Source organism: Myotis myotis, unplaced genomic scaffold (genome assembly GCF_014108235.1).
Source record: "Myotis myotis isolate mMyoMyo1 unplaced genomic scaffold, mMyoMyo1.p scaffold_m19_p_11, whole genome shotgun sequence".
Classification (NCBI taxonomy): domain Eukaryota; kingdom Metazoa; phylum Chordata; class Mammalia; order Chiroptera; family Vespertilionidae; genus Myotis; species Myotis myotis.
In genome coordinates, this window is record NW_023416315.1 from 702,555 (window position 1) to 723,411 (window position 20,857).

At 67.5% G+C, this 20,857-nt stretch overlaps 1 protein-coding gene across 1 annotated transcript in view; it reads right to left on the reverse strand.

Moving 5' to 3' along the window:
* Nucleotides 1-20,857, reverse strand: part of TNS3 (tensin 3) — a 102,697-nt gene that overhangs the window by 47,494 nt on the left and 34,346 nt on the right. Inside the window, 5 exon segments of the mRNA XM_036327197.1 lie at nt 1,361-1,425; nt 2,494-2,616; nt 3,101-3,151; nt 4,843-5,023; nt 6,503-6,555. Coding sequence (XP_036183090.1) covers nt 1,361-1,425; nt 2,494-2,616; nt 3,101-3,151; nt 4,843-4,992 — 389 coding nt within the window. The 5' untranslated portion in view covers nt 4,993-5,023; nt 6,503-6,555.

Genomic DNA, 20,857 nt, shown 5'->3' on the forward strand with positions numbered 1-20,857 from the left:
CTGCCGAGGGCCCTGTGGGTGCGTATGACATCACCCGGCCACACAGAGTCACCCCCTTAGGTCAGCGGCCGCACTCGGTCAACATGCAGCTAACCCAGCATCTTGGCAGGGCCAGACCACATGCCTGGGGGGCCAGATACAGCCCACAGCCGCACGTCCCACCCGTCCTAGAACCGGGGGCCCTGGACAGGCAGCCCCGGCCAAGGCTGAAACTGTGACCTTCTCCGCGTGGGACGGAGCGAGCTGCGCACCTCCCCCCCCCCCCCAAGGGCGTCGGGAGACAAGGAGGAGAGAGCGAGCCGGTCGCCAAAGCTCTGAGCGGTCCCTCCGCCCCCGACAGGCGCCCAGTCCTGCCGCTCGGCTGCCCCGCCCTGTGGCTGTACTGGGTGCCCCACGGGCACCAGCACCAGGACCCGCCACCAGCCCCGGGAGACAGCCAGCACCCCCGTCACGGGCGGCGTGTCCACCGCATGGCCGTGCAGCTGACCCCGAGCGCGACGGCTTGGAAAGGGCTCTCAGCCGCCTGTGGGTGACGAGTGAGGAAGCTCTCGGTCTCCTCATTTCCAGCCCCACACCCCCCCTCCCCCCAGCAGTCGGGTGGGGACAGAGCCACGTTGTTGGGGCAGGAACACGGGGGCTCTGTCAGGGGCCGCCGGGAACCTGGTCCCCATCCAAGTGCCTCCGGCCTCGAGCACACAGGGCTCATTATCGAGGCCTCCTCCCCGCGGGGTTTCCTCCTGGCGCCCCGCTCCCCGTGTTTCCAGGGAAAACAGTGGAAGCCGGTCCGTCTCCTGCAGGGGAGGAGGGGGCCGGCCTCCCCTGAACGGCTTCTGTTTCCTCGGACGCAGCCGCACAAAGCGGCCATTGAGACGCCAGGACCGCGCAGGCGGCCGCGGGGACACGCTTCTCACGGGACTTGGGGCGCACGGCTCCGGGGTCCTGGGCGCCCTGCACGCTGGCCGGCAGGAGGCTGGCCCGTGCCCCCTCACTCGCTGTGCTCCCGTTTCCATCCCGGGGGCGGTGGCTCTTCCAGGCCCGAGAGCCGCCGCCCAGGCTCCTGGGCCAGCGCCCGACCCCCAGCCCCTCGTCTGCAGGTGGGAGCCCTGACCCCGCCTCTGGGGACTCAAGGGGCCGATGAGAGCACACCCGGCGCCCAGCGCGCGGCCACCTCTCTCGGTGGCGGTTTCCTGCCCCCTGCAGCCTGGGTGGCAGTGAGCTCACAGTGTCTCCAGGCTCCAGGAGGCCGTCGGCATGTCACACGTGTGCACATGCCTGTCCTGAGAGCACGGCCTCTGCCCGGGGACGCAGAGGGACAGGCCAGCCCCGCCTCCCGCCCGCCCGGCCCCGCCACGCCTCCTACCTGGCGGAGACGTTGGTGAAGTGCATGTAGGAGGCGATGACCACGCCGATGCGCCCCTTCCCGCCCTGCGGAGACAGAGGCCAGTGTTCCCGCGCCCTCGCCCCGTGCCGGCAGGACCAGGCTTCCCCGTGGCGATGATGAGGCGCCAGCATGAGGGGCCGCGGCCCCCGGGCAGCAGGGGCACGCACCCTGGGGGCCCAGGGCAGAGGCGGGTGCCCCCTCCCACCGCGCCTTGGCCACCCCGCGAGGACGCACACGTCAGGTCCCCGTTGGGCGGGTGTCCTGCCCACAAGGTCCATCAGTGACCAGAACTCGGGGGGGGGGGGGTAGTCCGAGCAGCGTGCTCTGGAGCGCCCTTCTCTTCTTTAGAAGGGGCGCTCCTGGGAGGAGGGGCGCCTGCTCGCCGTGCCCTGTTAGTCCCTAAGGCCCACGGCCACCCAGGGACCTGGTCCCACAGACCTGCAGCCGCCCGGGGCCCGGAGGGACTGTGAGGGGAGAGGGCACCTCCACCCGGGCCCAGGAGGGACTGTGAGGGGAGAGGGCACCCCCACCCGGGCCCAGGAGGGACTGTGAGGGGAGAGGGCACCCCCACCCGGGCCCAGGAGGGACTGTGAGGGGAGAGGGCACCCCCACCCGGGCCCAGGGGGGACTGTGAGGGGAGAGGGCGCCCCCCCCCGGGCCCAGGAGGGACTGTGAGGGGAGAGGGCACCCCCACCCGGGCCAGGAGGACTGTGAGGGGAGAGGGCACCCCCACCCGGGCCCAGGAGGGACTGTGAGGGGAGAGGGCACCCCCACCCGGGCCCAGGAGGGACTGTGAGGGGAGAGGGCACCCCCACCCGGGCCCAGGAGGGACTGTGAGGGGAGAGGGCACCCCCACCCGGGCCCAGGGGGGACTGTGAGGGGAGAGGGCACCCCCACCCGGGCCCAGGGGGGACTGTGAGGGGAGAGGGCACCCCCACCCGGGCCCAGGGGGGACTGTGAGGGGAGAGGGCACCCCCACCCGGGCCCAGGGGGGACTGTGAGGGGAGAGGGCACCCCCACCCGGGCCCAGGAGGGACTGTGAGGGGAGAGGGCACCCCCACCCGGGCCCAGGAAGGGTTCTGTGAGGGGAAGGGCGAGGAGGGAGGACTCACCCTGCAATGGATGACGACCACGTGGTGCGGGTGGCCCTGGAGCCAGGACTCCTGGGCCTTGCAGATGGCGCACACCTTGTCCAGGGGCGGGGCGTGCAGCTCGGGCCAGCCCACGTCCAGCACCTGCAAGGACAGCGGCTCAGAGGCGGCTCGGGGCGGGTGCCCGTGGTGGAGACACAAAGGCCTCGCCCAGCCGGCGGGGCTCGGTCAGGGCTGAGTGTCGACCTACGACCCAGGAGGTCAGGGTTCGCTTCCCGGTCAGGGCACAGGGCACAGGCGGTTGGGGTTGGATCCCCAGTGGGGGCGTGCGGGAGGCAGCCGGTCCATGGCTCTCTCATCACTTAAGCTTCTCTCTCCCGCTTCCTTCCTCTCGGAAATAAATGGAAATAAAATGAAATGAAGCGACGCCTGGGAGAGACGGGAACTCCTGGGATCCACACTCGTTCCGGGCAGAAACAGTTCAACGTGAAGACGTCGCCGCGGACACGTGTGCCCGGTCCCGCCATCGAGTCAGGCCGGGAGCCGACGGGCACCCGCGGGACGGGCACCCTGAGACGCGGCAGACGCGGAGGCGGGGCGGGGCGGGGCGGGGGCGGGGCGGGCGCACCTTCCGGTTGAGCCTGGCCAGGTCGTATCTCTTTTCCGAGAGGTTCAGCACCTGCGGGGGGGAGACGAGGTGTCGGACGCGCTGCCCACGCACAGGGTGCGGGTGGAGGCATCACAGAGGGTGACGTGTACAGGCGTGTCGTCGTCACAGAATAAAACAAACACGCCAGGCTGGGCACGCGATCCGGGCTCCCGGGGAAGGAGCCACACGGAGGGGCCGTCCTGCCCGGGCTGGAGGCCAGGCCCGCGAGTGCCAGGGCGTCACCGAGGACCCGCCCCGTCACGGAGAAGCGGGCGGGGACCAGCCTCGCCACCCTCACCCCACCCCCTCCTCCCCCTCCCCCTCCCCCTTCCCTCTCAGGAGGACAGCCGAGCAGCACGGGCCGAGTGTGGAGGGGCTGACACTGGCAGGGGGCTGCCCAGGGCCAGGCGGGCCGTGGGGGTACCTCTACCGGAACGGGCTGCCCCTCGGGCCCTGGACGTCACCCACCGGCCGGCCGAGGCGTGGTCTGTGGGTCCTGAGGCTGTGTGTCCCCTGTCCAATCAGAGGACAGCACCCAGGTGTCCCCGGGAGAGCGAGGGCACCGGGTGTCGCTCAGGGTTGTATGTGACACCCACGTCACCTCAGAGTTTCAAAAAGGTCCTTGTCCCCAAAGGCAGGGCCCCCACCCACCCCAGCCACTCTGCCGGGGGGGGGGGGTGTCTCTGGACCCAGCGAGGCTGCACCCATCGTGAAGGTGACCCCTCCAGACCCCAGACCTCCCGTGGAGGGGACTCAGAGCCTGGCCTGGGGAGAGGAGGGAGCGAGACAGGGAGGGCGGGTGACAGCCCAGGCGGCCACAGCTCTCCCTGCCATGGCCGGGGGACCAGGAGAGCGTGACCAGGAGAGCAGCGGGTTGGGGCAAGGGGGCAGGGCCTCCCCCTGCAGCACTAACTGCTGAGCGGGCCTCCCCGCTGCTGGGCTCAGTCCTCTGAGGAGGCTGATAAGGACACGAGACAGTCACGCTCATCCTGGTCGTCAGGGGAGATCACGGCTGCGATTAGAGAGCCTGGGGGCCAGGAGGGGGTTTCACTCAGCAGAGGCCACACGGGACGGGAGCAGCAGGCCACGCTGCACGGGGCGTGTGAACACGGAGGGCGGGCCGCACGGGGCGTGTGAACACGGAGGGCGGGCCGCACGGGGCGTGTGAACACGGAGGGCGGGCCGCACGGGGCGTGTGAACACGGAGGGCGGGCCGCACGGGGCGTGTGAACACGGAGGGCGGGCCGCACGGGGCGTGTGAACACGGAGGGCGGGCCGCACGGGGCGTGTGAACACGGAGGGCGGGCCGCACGGGGCGTGTGAACACGGAGGGCGGGCCGCACGGGGCGTGGGACACGGACGGCGGGCCTCACGGGGCGTGTGAACACGGAGGGCGGGCCGCACGGGGCGTGGGACACGGAGGGCGGGCCCAGAACATGGCGGAAACGAGCCTCCCCGCCCGGCAGTCCTGTGCACTCCTCACCCTCACGGTGCGTTTCAGGGGGACGGAACCTCTTCTGGGCAGGCCTGCCCACGCTCGGGGAGCCCCACCCATTCCGGTGTCCACCCTCCGGGGACAAACGTCGCCGCCCGGCACTCCTCCTGGTAACCAGCTTCTGGTCACCATGACCTGCGGCCGACGGCCCCTCATCACAGCGTCCCCCGTCCCCCCAGCTCAGCGTCCCCCCTCCCCCCAGCTCAGCGCCCCGCCCCCCGCTCACCAGGTAGTTGTCGCCGTGCTTGGACCGCAGCATGCGCGTCACCTCCTGCAGGCTGTGCAGGTAGGACTCCTCGGAGCAGCCCGCAGGGAAGGACACCGCGATGATGCGCTCGGTGACGTAGGTGAGGTCCAGCTCGCGCCCGTCCTCCATGGTGGGGCTCGGCGCCGGCCTAGGGGAGAGGCTGGCGGGCACCGGCCAAGCAGCAGGAGTGAGGGTGTGAGGACGCGGCCACGGGCTCAGCGGACCCGACGGCGGGGGCTCGCGGACCTGCCGAGTCTGCTTTCTGGTGTGGGCTGGTCACAGACACGCAGGCGGCTCTCCGTGCTCAGGGCCTGGGGACACCGCCGGGGGCCTCGCGGGAGGCGGGTCGGAGGGAGCCTGGCCCTGCGCGACCCTCACCGTCCCCGCTCCCCGCTGTCAGCTCAGCACCTGGCAGCTGAGACGAGTGAATGGCAGGGGTGGGTGCAGCCTGGTCTGCAGGTGGCACCCTGGGGAGGAGGAGGAACCTCAGTGCATATGGAGGGGCTGGAAGGACTTTGGCCCTGGGAGGAGGGGCTGGGGCTGTCACCTGAGATGAGGACACAGGTGTGAGAGGATGGGGGCCACGGAGCCGGGCAGGCGTGGCAGCCAGCAGAGGGCGCAGGGGAGGGCGAGGGCGAGCACTGGCTGTGCCGGGCGCGTGGGACCAGACCTCCCATCCCTGTGCTGGGGGGACCGCGCTGGGCACCCCAGGTCTGCAGGGCGTGTGGGATGGAGGGAGAACGTCCAGGGGAGAGGTGCGAGGTCACCCCACACGGTGGCAGCCACAGTGAAGCCACAGAGGATGGGGCGTCGGGGGGCAGGTGAGTCAAGCTTGGCCAAGGCTGCGGCCACCAGCTGTGGGGTTTGTGGCGACTGTCAGTCTATTTACTACCCTCATTACCTGAGTTTCTCTCTTCATTTTGGAAAAATTCAAAAACATTCAAAATGGTGTCACAGCCCTGCAACACCCATCCTCTGGCTCCGAAATTAATTCAGCCCGCCCCCCACCCTGCTCCCGCCTGCGCCCAGGGCTCTGCAGGGATCCCAGGTCATGTGTCGTTTGGTGGGCAAATGCGTTCGTCTGTTTCTGGAGGAGAAGGACCTGCGGCGCCATTTCCACCCGACAGCAGCCGCGGCCCCATCACCGGCACCGTCGCCCTGGTGTCTGACTCTGACTCATTACCAAGAGGTGCCCCCGCCTCACGCACCCGGCGCAGGCTCAGGGCCTGCTGCTTTCAGATGCCGAGGCCCACGTCTGTGAGCACGTGGGGTACGGAAAGGACGTGCCCCTCGCCGTGGCCTCGAGGGCCTCCACGCGTGGAGCGCGGGCTGTGGCCGCCCCTCCAGGCCCTGCTCTGATGGAGGCGCGTGGAGCTCGCCGCACTCGCCAGGTTCCAGTCCGGGGCCCAAACCACGCTCACTACACGAGTCTGATTATCCAGCGAAAGGCAGTCACGAGCCGGGATCTGGGCGCGAAAGCCGGGAGGCCGCGTCCAGACACGGACGTAAATGGGACCCGTGTCCCCATGAACATCTGCTTTAAAAATCAGAGACCAAGGTGACGGCAGCGCAGACGAGCCCAGACCTCCCGTGGGGTCTGGCCGAGGACAGGGACGCGGGGGGGCTGGCGGACACTCACCTGGACGGTCGGTGGCAGCGGGGAGAAGCGGACAGCGAGGCGGGCCCCGGAGCCTGCGGAGGAGAGAGCACGGTCACCCCAGGCCTCCGGGCCTGCGTCCGCGTCGCACGCCCCAAGGAGGGCGCTGGCGGCCACGCCTCGGTTTATCAGGAACGGACGGTCCCGCCGGGAGCTGCTGGCTCAGCTCCTCGCCCGGGAGGATGTCCGGCCTATCAGCCATCTGGGCCCCAGGACAAGTGTCACAATCCATGAGCCACGGCGGGCGGCTCCCCGGAGGGACAGGGAGGGGCCCCTGGCAGGGCAGGGCCCCGGCACGTGTGACAGCTCGTCCCCGCCGACAGGAGGCGCTCTCGGCGCAGCGGTGACCGCCTTCTCCGGTCAGCGAGCACGGGAAGCACCCGGAGAGAACCTGCACCCACTTCTCTTTCCGAGCCTGTCCGACGGGAAGGAAGGCTTCGGGGTTGCGACTGCCCGTGCCCCTGAGTGTGTGCGTGCACGCGTGTGTCATGCACCAAGACGGCAGAGACGGGAGATGCCCCCACAGTCCTCCCCAAAGCCCTCCTCGGCCTGGGCCCCTTTCTCTCCTGCCTCCGGGGAGCCCGCACCCTCGGCTCCGCACCCCCGGGACCCTGCTCTGTGGACGGGCCCAGCGGGTGCACAGCTACTGGGTGACGCGGGTCCTGCGAGCAGGGCGCCCAGAGCCCGCCTCTGTGGACGGAGCCCCCGCTCAGACAGGCCGACACCCCCTCCCCTGAGGTCCCCCCGGGCACTTGCTCACTTGGCTCCCACAGGAGGGAAGGGGATGAAACCGGGGCTATTTCAGGGTCCACCAGACACACTTTCCTGAAATCTCGACAAGGCAACTCCTAAGCCAGCGCCAACCACAGAGGCGTGATCCTGGCCCCCGAACGGAGGCAGGACCGGACGGCGCCCTCCCACCGGCCCCCAAACCCCGCTCGTCCACACGGGCCGGGGCCTTCCCTGGCTGACGTGTTCCCTCCAGTCGTCTGGCCCGCGAGGAGGGGTCTGGGCGCTGGCCGAGGTGACCACACAGGACGTGTTCGCCACGGGCCAGTCGGACCGGGGCCCGGGGGTTCTGATAACAGAGCCCCTCCCTGTGCCCACAGGGTCACGCCCAGGCTGTGTCGTCGCCCGGGGCCGCACCCCGACCCGGCCACTGGCCCCAGGCCCTGCCCTCACGCCTGCACGGCTCAGGCTAGACCAGCTCCGACAGGGAGAGGATTTGCCCAGCAGGACAGCGAGGATCACGGTGAGCGCACAGCACACGGTGCAGAGGCTTTAGGTCTCGAGAGACGTGACCCGAGTCGCCAGCTCAGGGCGGCCCGTCAGCGAGACGGAGCCCAGAGGCCTGGGCGTGCGACTCGGCAGCTCGGGATGTGCCCCGAGGACGTGCCGGGACCGGCCGCGTCTGCACGGACCAGCTCCCCACACGGACACGCTCCCCACACAGACACGCTCCCCACACGGACGGGCCCCCCACACGGACGGGCTCCCCGCACGGACGGGCTCCCCGCACGGACACGCTCCCCACAGGGACGGGCTCCCCGCACGGACGGGCTCCCCACACGGATGGGCTCCCCGCACGGACATGCTCCCCACAGGGACGGGCTCCCCGCACGGACACGCTCCCCGCACGGCGAGAGCCGGTAGCAGCAAGCACAGCAGCCCCGTCAGCCACACACAGGGTCCCTCGGGGTCAGCCGGGGCGGGCGTGCGGGCAGGTGACGCTCAGCCACAGCGCCGCTCCCCACGGCACCGGGAAGGGTCCGTGACTCACACGCACGCCCGGTGACATCTGGACAGACGGCAATGGCCTCAGTGTGTTTCCGGAATGCTCTGTCGCATGTTTCTTGTACGTGCAGGTTTGCAGCGTGGACCTGAGCCCATGTGACCCTTCCTCAGCAGGGGACAGTGACCCTCGAGGCCTGAGCCACGCAAAGCACTCCGTCCACAGAGGCAGAGCCAGAGGGCTTCCCGGGCGCTACCCTCGGGGCCGGCAGGGCGGGCGGGCCGGAGGCCTTGTCTTGGTCCTGGTTCCCCCTGAGACGGTCCGGTCCAAACCCAGACTCGGGCACTCTGCACCCCGGACCCCCGTCTGCAGAGCAGGGCCCCCAGGAGCCAACGCCTCCTCCGCCCACGGGACCTGCCCTCACGTGGCCTCTGGGAACCGAGAGACGGAGAGGAGCTGAGCAGAGGAGGAAGTGCCGCATGAGGGTCACCCAGAGGGCAGTGGCCCACGTCAGGGGCAGGCGGGTGCTTCCTGAAGACACACGTGTGCACATATATGCACACGCACAAGCACACAGTCAAGCACGCACCCATGCGCACCCTCACACACACACATGCTCATGCACAGCGGGCCTGCCACAGGTGTGCGTCCTGCAGGCAGAAGGGAGCCTGGAGAGCACAGTCACAGGCAGCACCTGTGCCAGGGTCGATGCTACGGCAACGCTCCCTCGTCCCCTGCGATGGGTGAGGGCAGCGCCTGGCCTGGCATGAGTCCCCGGTGAGCCAGCCCCTGCCCCACAGCCACCCTCATTCTCCGTCCCTGCCCCACAGCCACCCTCACTCTCCGTCCCTGCCCCTCAGTCCCTCCCACGGGCCACTCCCTCCTGCCCCAGGGCCTTTGCACGTGCCATGCGGGGCTGGAATGCTCCCACCTCCTGGGCAAGCCTCACCTGGTTGACCAACTCCCGACCCTCAGCCTCTCAGCTCAGACAGCTTCTTCCCAGCAAAGGGACCCCGATCCCCCTTCACGTCCCGCTGCCATGGTCTCCTTCACACACAGGCCTCAACACAGAACGACCCTGGTGTGGATCCCTGTCCACACTCTGCGCCCCCAGGAAGCCGCCCACCTGCCCGTCCCGCCAGCAGCCGGGCAGCGGAGCAGCGGCCCACAGACCAGGTCCGCAGGAGGAGGGAGGGTCTGGTCATGTGAGAGGCGCAGGGTGCCGTCCGTACGTTTCAGGTAAACCCTCGTTCGCCTTCCTTTTAGGGACAGAAAGTCCCGAGTGGCTGACCAGACGGCATCTCACAGCAGAGTGGGAGGCGCGGCCGTAGCGGACGGACCTACGGGCGGGGGCGGGGCTTGTTTAGGAAGAACTGCCCTGGCACAGCCCCTGCTGAGCACCAGTGACAGAGAGATCGGGGGGGGGGGGGCACCCCCCTCGCCAGCCTGGCTCCCCGCGGTGACCCCTGACTGGGGGCTCAGCAGCTGTGCCAACTGGGGTCCCGGTTCCCCACGTTCCCACTAATGCTGTCTCCTGGCACCCTGCCTCCCAAGACGGGCACCCGGCCGACCGCTGCCAGGAGCCGCCTCACCTGGCTGACGAAGTCCTGACCCTCAGCCTCTCCCGCCGGCCCCTCCTGCTCACCTGGGGAAGGGCAGCCTGCGGCCGCCGGGCCGGAGAAGCTCCAGGCCGGCCCCTGCCGCCCGCCTGCCCGCGCCCTCTCTGGCTTCTGGACGAGAAGCAACAGAAGATCCCTGGCCGGTACCGCCCCGGGGTCCGGGGAAAGGCCCGGGGACGCGGCGAGAACGCCCGCATTCCGGAGCCGCGAGCTACGAGCCCCTCTCAGGAGCGCGCTGGCCCTGACGCCCTGCGAACTGCTCCGTGGGAAGGAGCAGAGGGGACGTTGCGTAACATGACCGGAGCCGGGCCGACGAGGAAGCAGGCTGCCCTGGCCTGGCCGCGGGGTCCGCACGATCAGCGGAAACCTCCGCCCCTGGTCAGTGTCCCCGGGGGACGGACGTGAGCCCTTTCTCAAAGGCCACGATCGGCGGCACACCTGGAGGCGCCATTCCGTCCTTCCTTCCGCGGACGGGCGTCCCCAGCAAGCACACGCCTGCCCTCCCAGCACCGGGAACGAGGCCACCCCACCCTCTCCAAGCCGTCGCCTGGGGGTGCACCTGGCCTCCCTGGACTCAGCTTCCTCGCCTGGGGCTGGGCTGAGCCAGGGTCAAACGAGGAAGCCCGTGTGCGGCCGAGAGCGGCAGGGCCGTCCTGAGCGCGAAGCAAACACCAGCCATGAAGCGAAGCCTTGTTCTCGGTGCCGGCGGGACGGGCCTGCACTCGCCGCCCCGCGTCCCCCGTCCTTTCCCAGGAGAGCGCGGGCCCCTTTCCCCAGAAGACGCTGCCTGGAGCGCAGGAGGCGGCCGGTCAACGATTCTCTCCCATCCCTGAGGTTTCCATCTCTCTCTTCCTCTCCCAAACCAACAAAAACGTATTAATAATAATTAAAGAAAGAGACGTTGCCCAGGCAAACGGAGAGGAGCTAGGTGTGTGTGACCGACCCCGGGTCCCAGAGACGGGGAGGGAGGGGCCTCTGCACCCGCCGGGACCAGACCGGGCTGGGCTGTGGCCGAGCAGACAGAAGGCGTCCCGGAGTGAATTCCCAAACCGAGGCACCACGCCCGCCCACACGTGCTCCCACCGGCCCCGAGGCCTCGGGGTGCCCACACGGCCCGGCTCCCCCTCCCGCAGGAAGTGGGGGCGGCTGTGCCGCCAGGCGGGCCCACCGGGGAGGTGTCAGCTGTCCCTCCCGACAGGACACGGCCTCCGTGCGGTTCCTGCGTCAGGTCAGTTTCAGAGCCACTAAACGGATCAAGGACGACTGAACAGACAGGGGACAGCGTCTGGGCACAGAACTGGAGCTGGAGGTGCCGTCTGGGCACAGAACTGGAGCTGGAGGTGCCATCTGGGCACAGGCCTGGGGGTGCCGTCTGGGCACAGGCCTGGAGCTGGAGGTGCCGTATGGGCACAGGCCTGGAGCTGGAGGTGCCGTCTGGGCACAGGCCTGGAGCTGGAGGTGCCGTCTGGGCACAGAACTGGAGCTGGAGGTGCCATCTGGGCACAGAACTAGAGCTGGAGGTGCCATCTGGGCACAGGCCTGGGGGTGCCGTCTGGGCACAGGCCTGGAGCTGGAGGTGCCGTCTGGGCACAGGCCTGGGGGTGGGGGGGGCGCGAGCGGACCGGAGGGTGGATGCTCAGATGATCCGTGAGCCTCCTGGCGCTTTCCTAGCGGCTCCAGGAAGCCCAGGCGGGGATTCTGAGGGTTCGCTTGGGGGTGCGCTGCTCCAAACTAGGACAGGGGACCCCCAGCGCCCGGACTGAACTCCCCGACAGGGCTGGCGGCGCCTCAAAGGCAGAAGGTGACTCTTGTCTGTTTCAGACACAAACGCTACAGTTTTAAGTGAAAGAAACGGGGTTTAGGAGTCGGCAAGCGAACAGCTACTTCAGCTCAAGAACCAGCCACAAGTTCGGGTCGTTCCTACCCGTCGGGCGCGATGGCTGTGCCCGCGGGTCCCGTCCTCATCTCTGTCACCACAAGGCGGAGCGTACAGTCACAGCACAGCCCGAGCCCAGAGCCCGCTGAGCGGCCGGCACCGCTCTCACGGCTCTCCCAGCACCAGAGCCGCGACCCCTCACCTCCTCGGCTTTGCCAAAAGGGAGCTGAGCCCAGGCCTGGCGAGGGGAGGCCAGGCACCAAAGCCAGGCAGCTGGTGGGCGCAGAGCTGGGACCGGGCAGCCTCGGCCACGACCCTCCCAGCTGGGCCTCTCGTACTCCCTGCCCCTTGAGTTCAGATGAAAATTGACCACAGTCACAGGGAGGCAGTCGGAAAGTGGCCCGGGTCTGGCCTCTGTGACGGGCAAGTCAGGGAAAAGGACAGATCTTAGGTGGTAAAATGGGGCCGTCTGAAGACCCCTAATCAATCAACACATAATGAATCCCTAACTAATTCTTAATCAATTCCTAACCAACACCTAATCAATCAATCAACCCTAAGTAATACCTATCCAATACCTAATCAACCCCTAATAAACACCTAATGAATCCCTAATCAATCAACACCTAATCAACTCCTAACCAATCCTTAATCAATCCCTAACCAACATATGATCAATCCCTAATCAATACCTAATCAATATCTAATCAACATCTAATTAATCCCCAATCTATCCCTAATCAATACCTAATTAACCCACAATCAACCAACACATAATGAATCCCTAATCAATCAATCCTTAATCAATCCTACTAAATACCTAATCAACATCTAATCAACCCCAATAAATCCCTAATCAATCAACACCTAATCAACTACAGTCGTCCTGTCCTGGTGCCCAGGACAGCATCTTACGCCCATGAGCGCCACAGAGCATCCAGCTCTACAGTTGGGCCATTTTCAACCGTGAAAGCACCAACAAAAAGCACAAAAACACACAAAAAATAATGCCCTGACTACAGCCCACAAAGACCCTGTCCCCACCAGCCTGAGAGCTGGATCGGGGTGCAGAGTGGTGGCGCCCCGGCAGGAGGGCTCACGCGGGTACCACACCCACCGCGGCAGCCGGCAAACCCGCCAACACAGACCACACCCACAGGGGCCGGCCGGAAGGCGGTCAGCACGGATCTGCAGACGCTCTGGTCCCGGGTTCACCTACAAACACCCGGGAGACTCGCCAGCTCTAACGTCCCCGCATGCGTCCGTCCCAGCGACATCACGGAGGAACGCCCCCCGCAGCCTCGGGTCACACCGCTGAGCACGTGACTGGCTCCTGGCGGAGGGGCCGGCAGGGTGGCCGTGGCTCGGCCGTCTCACCACAGACGGAGCTCTCCTCCTCACACCCATCACACTCCTCCCTCCTGACCTCAGGGAGTTCGTCCTGGCGATGAATCAGCGCCTGCACCCACGGCGGGGGCTGGGCCGATGTCTTCCCAGAGCAGCCGGTCGCCTGCACGTTAGTCGTCCCGGGACAGGGGAGGGTCCCAGGGGAGCTGCGTGCGCCCGGCTCGCGTGGAACCGCGCTCAGCGGCTGCTCAGGAGCCGACTTGCCGTTAGAACACAACGCGTCACGCCTGCATCTCGTGCTGATGAACGAACCCAGCGGGTTTGGGGTCTTTCCAGAGTCGCCAGCCTGGAGGCCGCCCCCCGCCCGGAGCCCTGAGCCCCAGGGATGGCCATGGGCTCGGCCGCCCGCTCCGTCTTGGGTCGGCTTCCTACGGTCGGATGATCTGCTTCGGGCCAGACACAGCCGCCCCGTCTGCCGAAGCGCGTCTCTCCCGCTCACGCGCGGGCGTTCCTCCCCCTCCCCCTGTGCCGCATGGAAGGACGGGCTCCGCGCCCACAGGGCCCCCGCTCGGGTCTGAGGAGCCCGGTCAGGTCAGGTGCCCTGGCCTGCGCCTCCCGTCGGCGGTGGGGGGGCCTGGGCTTGGTGGCTACGGGCTCGGCCAAGGGCAGCCCCTTCCTGAGGCCTGCGACCTGCCAGCTTCCTCCTGTGGCCACGGGGGGGGGGGGGGGGGGCGGCGGACGGCCCAGGCGGATCTGAAACTTGGCGCGGCCGCTCTGCCCCCTCAGCATGTGCCACAGGAACCCCTCGCTGCGGAAAACCTCGCGCCAACGTTTAACCCGAGGGAGGAGCGTGCAGGGGAAGGAGGTGGACGCTCGCTGCTTCTCCTGCGCCAGCTCTCAGGACGCCGCCGGCACCGCCACGGTGGCTGAGGGGGTTGGGCTGCTTTCTGTTTTGTTCGTTTTTTGTCTTTTTTTAAAATATATTTTTATTGATTCCCGAGAGGAAGGGAGAGGAAGAGAGAGATAGAAACACCAATGATGAGAGAGAGTCAACCATCGGCCGCCTCCTGCACGCCCCCTACTGGGGATGGAGCCCACAACCCGGGCCTGTGCCCTGGGCCAGAATCGAACCCGGGACCCTTCAGTCTGTAGCCCGACGCTCTGTCCACTGAGCCACACCGGCCAGGGGGCTGTTGATTAAAGTACTTTCAAAAGCCTATTGTTTAGACCAGAAAAGGACGCCTTGGCCCCAAGTCACAATGCTGATGGGCGATGTCAACACCGAGCTCGACCCTAAGCCCAGGGCCAGGCCAGCGGGCTCCCCACCTGGGTGCCCCGAGGGGCTGGGGGAGACGCCCGTTGGCAGAAAGGCACAGGGCCCAGAACCACACCCCTCTGCCCAGGGGAGTCTCGAAGGGGATAGTTCTCATGAGGACGGGCTTCTTGTGTTTACAGAGCTGCTTCCTCAGCCTCCGGGGCGTAAGTGCAGGGGTCCCCGTTATAAACGCCGCCGAGGAGGGTGAGCGAGACGAAGGACAGCCGCCCCCCTGCTGGGCGTCCGGCTTTCAGAGGGCCTTGCTCAGTGGCCGAGACTTGTATTTTGGTGGGGGGACAGGCTGCTGTGTGCGTTTTCCATCAGTGCCTCTCTTGCAGGTAAAAGGCCCTCAGATCTGAATGCTGCGCGGATGAGGCCTGTTCTGACCCCGAATTGCAACGCTGCCTCTGACTCACAGACGGAACAGAGCAGGCGATTCAGCCGTGAGCACCTGCGGCCGGAGGTTAACCATTAGCCAGGCCCTGCCCTGCCCTGGCACCAGCTGACACCGGACGCGCGTGGCCTGCACAGCCCCCCCTGCCGCCACCCCCCGGGCGCCTGGCTGCCACCAACCACGGCCGTGAAGAGGCCGGGCCGGCATGGTGGCGGCTCCTCTCCATCTTCGAGGGTTTCCCTCTCAGGGGGTCAGGCACAAGGAAGTGGCCAGGAGTTCCCGTGAAGGGAAACCGAATGTGCCCCGTCTTTCAACCGCCGCCTTTCCCAGAAGTCCCGGCGCCTCTTACCCGCCAACGCGGACAAAAGCCCGACGGTGCTGTTCGCGTGGGAGGGGCGGTGGGAACAGCGGCCGGCGGTCAGAGGCGCAGGTGCGGCTTCTGGGAAACCCGGGCCGCCGGGACCAAGGTCAGGCCTCCTGCAGCCGGAACCGGGGGCCTCTCGGGAACGGCCTGGGCTCCGGCCAGGGTCCCGCCGTCTTCACTCCCACCGGGACGGGAGGGTCCCTGCCTTCTCGCCAGCACGTGGGCTCAGAGGCGGGCTCTCCCGTGGGGGCGGCGCCACGGCTCCACCTCACGCCTGCCCACCTTCCTACACACGACCTTCACCGGTCCCTGCCTCGGGAATCTCAGTGCTCACCCTCCTCACCGGCCTCCCAGTGCCCTCCGTGGCATCCCGGGCGTGCAGGCACACACGCAAACGCTATGCATGTACCTACGCACAACACTGTGCAGACATGCACGCACACCACGCCCACCCACGGCGTGTGCATGTACATGCCATAGGTACATGCAGGCACACATGGATGTGTGTGCCGTGCACACGGCGTGCATGCATGTACGTGTGCGCACACGGTGCAGGGTCACACAAAGGTGCAGCTGCCAGACCTCAGCGGCCTCCGGCCTCGGGGCAACCTGAGCCCGGGTGTCACCTTTCACAGCGGCCGCCCTTGTCCTCACTCCCACTGAACAACAGGAGCGCAGCCACCAGTTCAGGAAACACGGGCTCGGATTTCAGGGCGATTCTTAGACAGCCTCCTCCCGCGAGAAACCGCAGGCCCCGCCAGGTGAGGCCTGCACCTGCACCCGGCTGGGTGGCGTTGCCCTGCCCTCCCCCCCCACATGTTGGGGCCACGGCCTCCTGCAAGGACGAGGCCACCTGGAAACAGGACTCAGCCTGGACGAGAGCTGACCCCACAGCAGCCCCTCGTGTGCCCGCTGTCATGCCCGTGCCTGTCTCCTGTGAGCGCCCACAGTGACGCACACACATGTAAGCATAGAGACCGCTGGGGCACGCGTGACTCCGTCATGGGGGCCAGACCACCTCCCTGGTCCCTCCAGGTCCGTCCCCTGGAAGCACAGGCAGCTGCTGGGACCATGTTCCACAGGACCCACACGCGTGACTAACGGGCAACTGGCCACCAGCTGTCCTGTCCTCCCCACGGCCTCCACGCCGCAGCCGCAGGAAGCCACACGCCCTGACGCGGTCCAAGTCTCTCAACCAACCACTGGGCTCCCCCTGGGCCCGGCCCGGCCATGTCACCCCCACACCCGTTCCTACCTCACCAAGACCTCCCGAGAGTAAACGAGGCCCCGAGGCCCAGGCACCAGCCCCGACACGGGCACCGAACACCCACTAACTCCTCTCAAGCTCCACGGACGGAGCCGCAGGACTTGTCCTCACAGGTGACCCTTCCCTTGACTTAAAAATGTGGCAGATGAAACCGCAGACGCAGCACAGCAAAGCCTTTTCTCCCCAGTAGCTGCCCGCCCCGCCGCGGCCCCTGGGCGGTGACCTTGGGGAGCCCCGGCTGTGGCCTCTGGGCCATGACCTTGGGGAGCCCCGCTGTGGCCCCTGGGCGGTGACTTGGGGAGCCCTGGCAGCCCCGCTCTTCCTGTCTCAGCTGGCTGAGCTGAGTGACCTGGGCAGGAGTCTAACCGGGTCTGACACGAGTGCTCCATGACGGTCATGAAGGAAGGAACAGAAATGGGAGCTCCGGTGGCCTGGTCTGGCCCCATCCAAACCGGGGAGTCCCAAGGTCACCTCTGGGGCGTGGGTGTCGTTCGTCCAAAATGTGGGGCCCAGGTACTGGAAGGTTCTGGGCAGGAGAGGGAAAGGCTCGGTGCTTTCTGCCCCGGGGTGGGGGTGGGGGGGCTGGGACCAAGGCTCTGGGGCTGAGTCAGAGCCGCCCGGGGAGGAGAGGGGGAGCTGCCCACAGCGTGGCCAGGCAGCGGGGCCTGGGAGGGACCCACAGCGGCTGCAGGGAGAACCGGGCCACCAGGCTCAGCACCAGAGACAGAGGCAGGAGGCAGGCAGGTCGCACCTGGACTCTGCGCCCGCCGAGGGCAGGTGCCGGGTCCGGGGAAGTGGGGACACACCTGCCTGACGCCCGGGAGGACGCGGACGCACCCACTTCCTTCCCGCCCAGGGTGGCAGGGAGGCCCCGTGCCTCCCTTTCCACTGTGACCGGAAACAGGGCCCTCAGGGCCCCGTCCCCCACGTGCACGCGGGAGGCAAAGGCAACCCCGGGGCCTGCGCCATCCAACCGGCCTTTCCCTAAAAGCCAAGGCGCCTGAGTGCGGCCCTGCGTCCGCCTTCGGCCCCCGGGAGGCAGCGTTTGTCCGCTTCCTGTTCCCCAGCCGCGTGTGGCAACAGTGCGCCCGTGTGCGTCGCCCCGACAGCGGGCACGGGCTCTGCCCAGAGAGGGCGGCTCCAGCTCAGGTAACGGTCCCCTGGGGGCCGACCCGGAAGGCGGTGCCTACAGAGTGTGTGGCAGGGGGCGGCCGTCAGGGGCCCGGAGCGCTGGGGGCTGGAATCGGCGGCTCAGGTGGGACAGGACCCCGGAGGGAGTGGACACTCCCCGTGGGCCCAGCACGAGGGCCGGCCCCGAGGAGAAGCGAGGACTCGCCTGCCCCAGGGGGAGGAACGGGGTCAGCAGGGGGTCCCCGAGAAAAGCTGGGCATGTGGGGGGGACAAGCGAGGCTCCAAAGCTGACCCTGACCCTGACGCTGACCCCGGCCAGGGCCACAAGGTCCAGCACGTGAGTCCCCGTCTCTCGTTTACCGAAAGCGTGGAGCCCCCTCCCCGAGGGAGCCGCCTGCCGCTCGCACACAGCCTTTCCTCCTCCATTTCCAAGAACCAGGGCCCAGGTTTGCCCGTGGGAGCTGGGCACACCCTGCCCACGGCACCGGTGGAGGGGGACTCGGCGGGGTCACGGGCTGCCCCTCGGCTCACAGCCAGACCCGGCCTCCTTCCTCCCTGAGCTCCTTCCACGCAGGGAACGGAGGCAGCGGCTACCGGGCCAGGAGGCTGTGGCCGCCTCGCTCCGGCCAGAGCTGTGTGTGCGGACGGGGACGCAGTCCCTCAGCCACCACGGTCCTCACCCAGGACAGACGCGCCGATGTCCTGAGGCCACCGCTAACCCAGGCCCACCCCGTCCTGAGTTCGCCGCCGGGCGCACAGCACGGAACCGGTCTTCGGTCTGACTAACCGGCCTGTGGCTGCGGGGGCGGCAGGCGACCTGGTCCGGCCGCAGAGGCTATTTATAGCTCCCTCGCTACCAAGTTCCTCAAGGAGCCGGCGCTCAGCCATTCCTTCTGGACCGGTAATCACTGGGCAGGATCTGACTCATGCCCTCGTCTGGGGCAGGGCACCCTGCTGGCACCCGCCCTCTCACTCATGCACATGCACGCACACACAGGTGTATACACACACACACACACACACACACACACACGCACACTCATGCAGCAGCCCTCCCCTCTCCAGAACCAGACCTCTCTGCTGGTGTCACCTACCAACACATGCACGTGCACAGGTATGTATACACGTGCGCCCACACATGTGCACACATGTGCGTGCACAGTCATGCACAGGTATGTATACACGCGCACACACGCAGAAGCCCCTCCGTTTTCCAGAACCGCTGGCTTCAGCTCACTTCTCCCCCTGGGAGGCCCGGCAAGCAGGACCCCGCTTTCTGTGTGTCCTCAGATCCGGGGACATTAACGTTGGGGGACAGAATATGTGGGCAAGTGAATGTGACACAGAGAACAAAACAAACTGAAAACCAGGGGCTTTGGAGACACGGAGCTGGCAGCGGACTCGGACCCCGCGGTAATGGAGCCCTGGGGGTCATTCCACCCGTCAGCACCCACGCGGCCACACGTGTCCTGGCGCCACAAGAGGAATCGGGCCCTGCTCTGGAGAGATCCTGGCCTGGACGCAGGCCGTGGAGTCTTGCAGCCACAGGAGGAAGTGAGCTGTCGAGCCACAAAAAGAAATGAGGAACCTTGTAGGCATGTGACTTCGTGGAAGAGGCCCCCTGGCGAGTCCATGTGCTGAGGGATCCAGCTCTGGGGTGTCCTGGAAAAGGCGGAACCACAGGCCCGGGACCGGGAGCCGGGGGTCAGGGGTCAGGGGTCAGAGGGGAGGAGGGGCAGGGAGCACAGGCGTCTCAGGTGTGAGCGTTTGGTGACACCGTAACGGTGGACACATGTCATCGTGCCTTCGTCCACACGCACTGAAGGCACAGCACCCAGACCAGCCCTGAGGCAGCCAGGGCTCTGGGTAACAAGGTATGGACAGAGCACCCATCCCAGGGCCCTGGCCGGCTCATGGGCTAGAGCGCCCCCGCCCCCCCGATACTCCAACGTTGGGGTGTGGCCCCCGTCAGGCACACACAAGGATCAGCCAGTGAGTGCAGGAGTACGTGGAACAACAGGTAGCGTTTCCATGTCCCCGTCTCTGAAATCAATTAAAAGATTGTTTAAAAGGAAGAAAGAATCCGTAACACAAGGCGTGGCCTCCACGCACACGCTGGTGTGGGCTGACTGGGGTGTGGGCGTGGGGACTCGTGCCATCTGCCCCGTTTCCCTGTGAATCTAAAAGTCACGTCTGTCAGTTACGTGACCAGCTCATTGTCGGGACGGTGTGTGGAGGACAGATGGAAAGCGCTATGAAATCTCAGATGTGATATCCAAACCACGGCCACTAGGGGTGCAGTGTCCTGGGCCCTGCCATGCCCCTGCGGCCAGACAGCCTGGTCCGAGTGTCCCCTGAGAGCGCTCCTGGTGCCCCGAATCGCTCGGGCCCCGCACACACTGATCCCGCCCACGCGGAGCAGAGCCCCTCACGCCGACCAGGCCACCCCTCACCGGCCCACACGTCTCCCGGCCAGGCACCGGTTCCTCACGGCGATAAACAGCGACACGCGCTCAGGGAGGGACGTCCACCACCACAGACTTAGGGGCCTGGCTCGGGCCTGGGGGGCCGGGTCCCCAGCTCAGCCACGGCCTCCCCGTCCAGAGGCGCGATCACACCGCCTGCCTGTGCGCAGACACGTCAGGGAGACCGCCCCGGGAGCCACCTTGCCATGAACGTGCACACGCGCTCCCAGCGAGAAGGGCCGTCGGGGGCAGCCAGTGTTACATCAGCAGCCGCACACGCCGGACCGAGAGGCCGCCAGCAAGCGGACGCACGGCCTGTGTTCCCTCCTCGCAGCCCCACCAGGTCCCAGGACGGGGCCCACGTGGGAACGGCCAGGTTTCCGTGTCCCGACTCCATCCTTCGAAGGAGGAGGAAGGCAGCCAACAGCGTGACCGAGCTACAGAGGGGCCGGGACACACGCCTGTTGTCACCGGGCCTCGGGCTGCAGGTCCCGGTACTGTGTCCCTCCGCTGACCGCAGGGGCCGAGCGCCCAAGCTGGCACCCACAGGCCCAGGACCCCTGCCCCGGCCGTGATCCCACCCCTGCCTGCGGCCCCGCCCCTCGGGGCCACCTCCTTAGCCTGGAGACACCATGGAACTCCCCGAGGCCGTGTCAGGGGTCAGGGGAGCTCAGGCACGGCCAGTGCTCCCCCTCCCTCCCCTCCGGCTCCGCTCACAGGCCCGAAGGCCCTCGGCCTCCTGCTGCACTGAGTGGGTCATGTCTAGGCTGCTCGGCCTCCCCCCCCCCCCCCCCCCCGGCAGGAAGGACCGATGGACACTTCTTCAC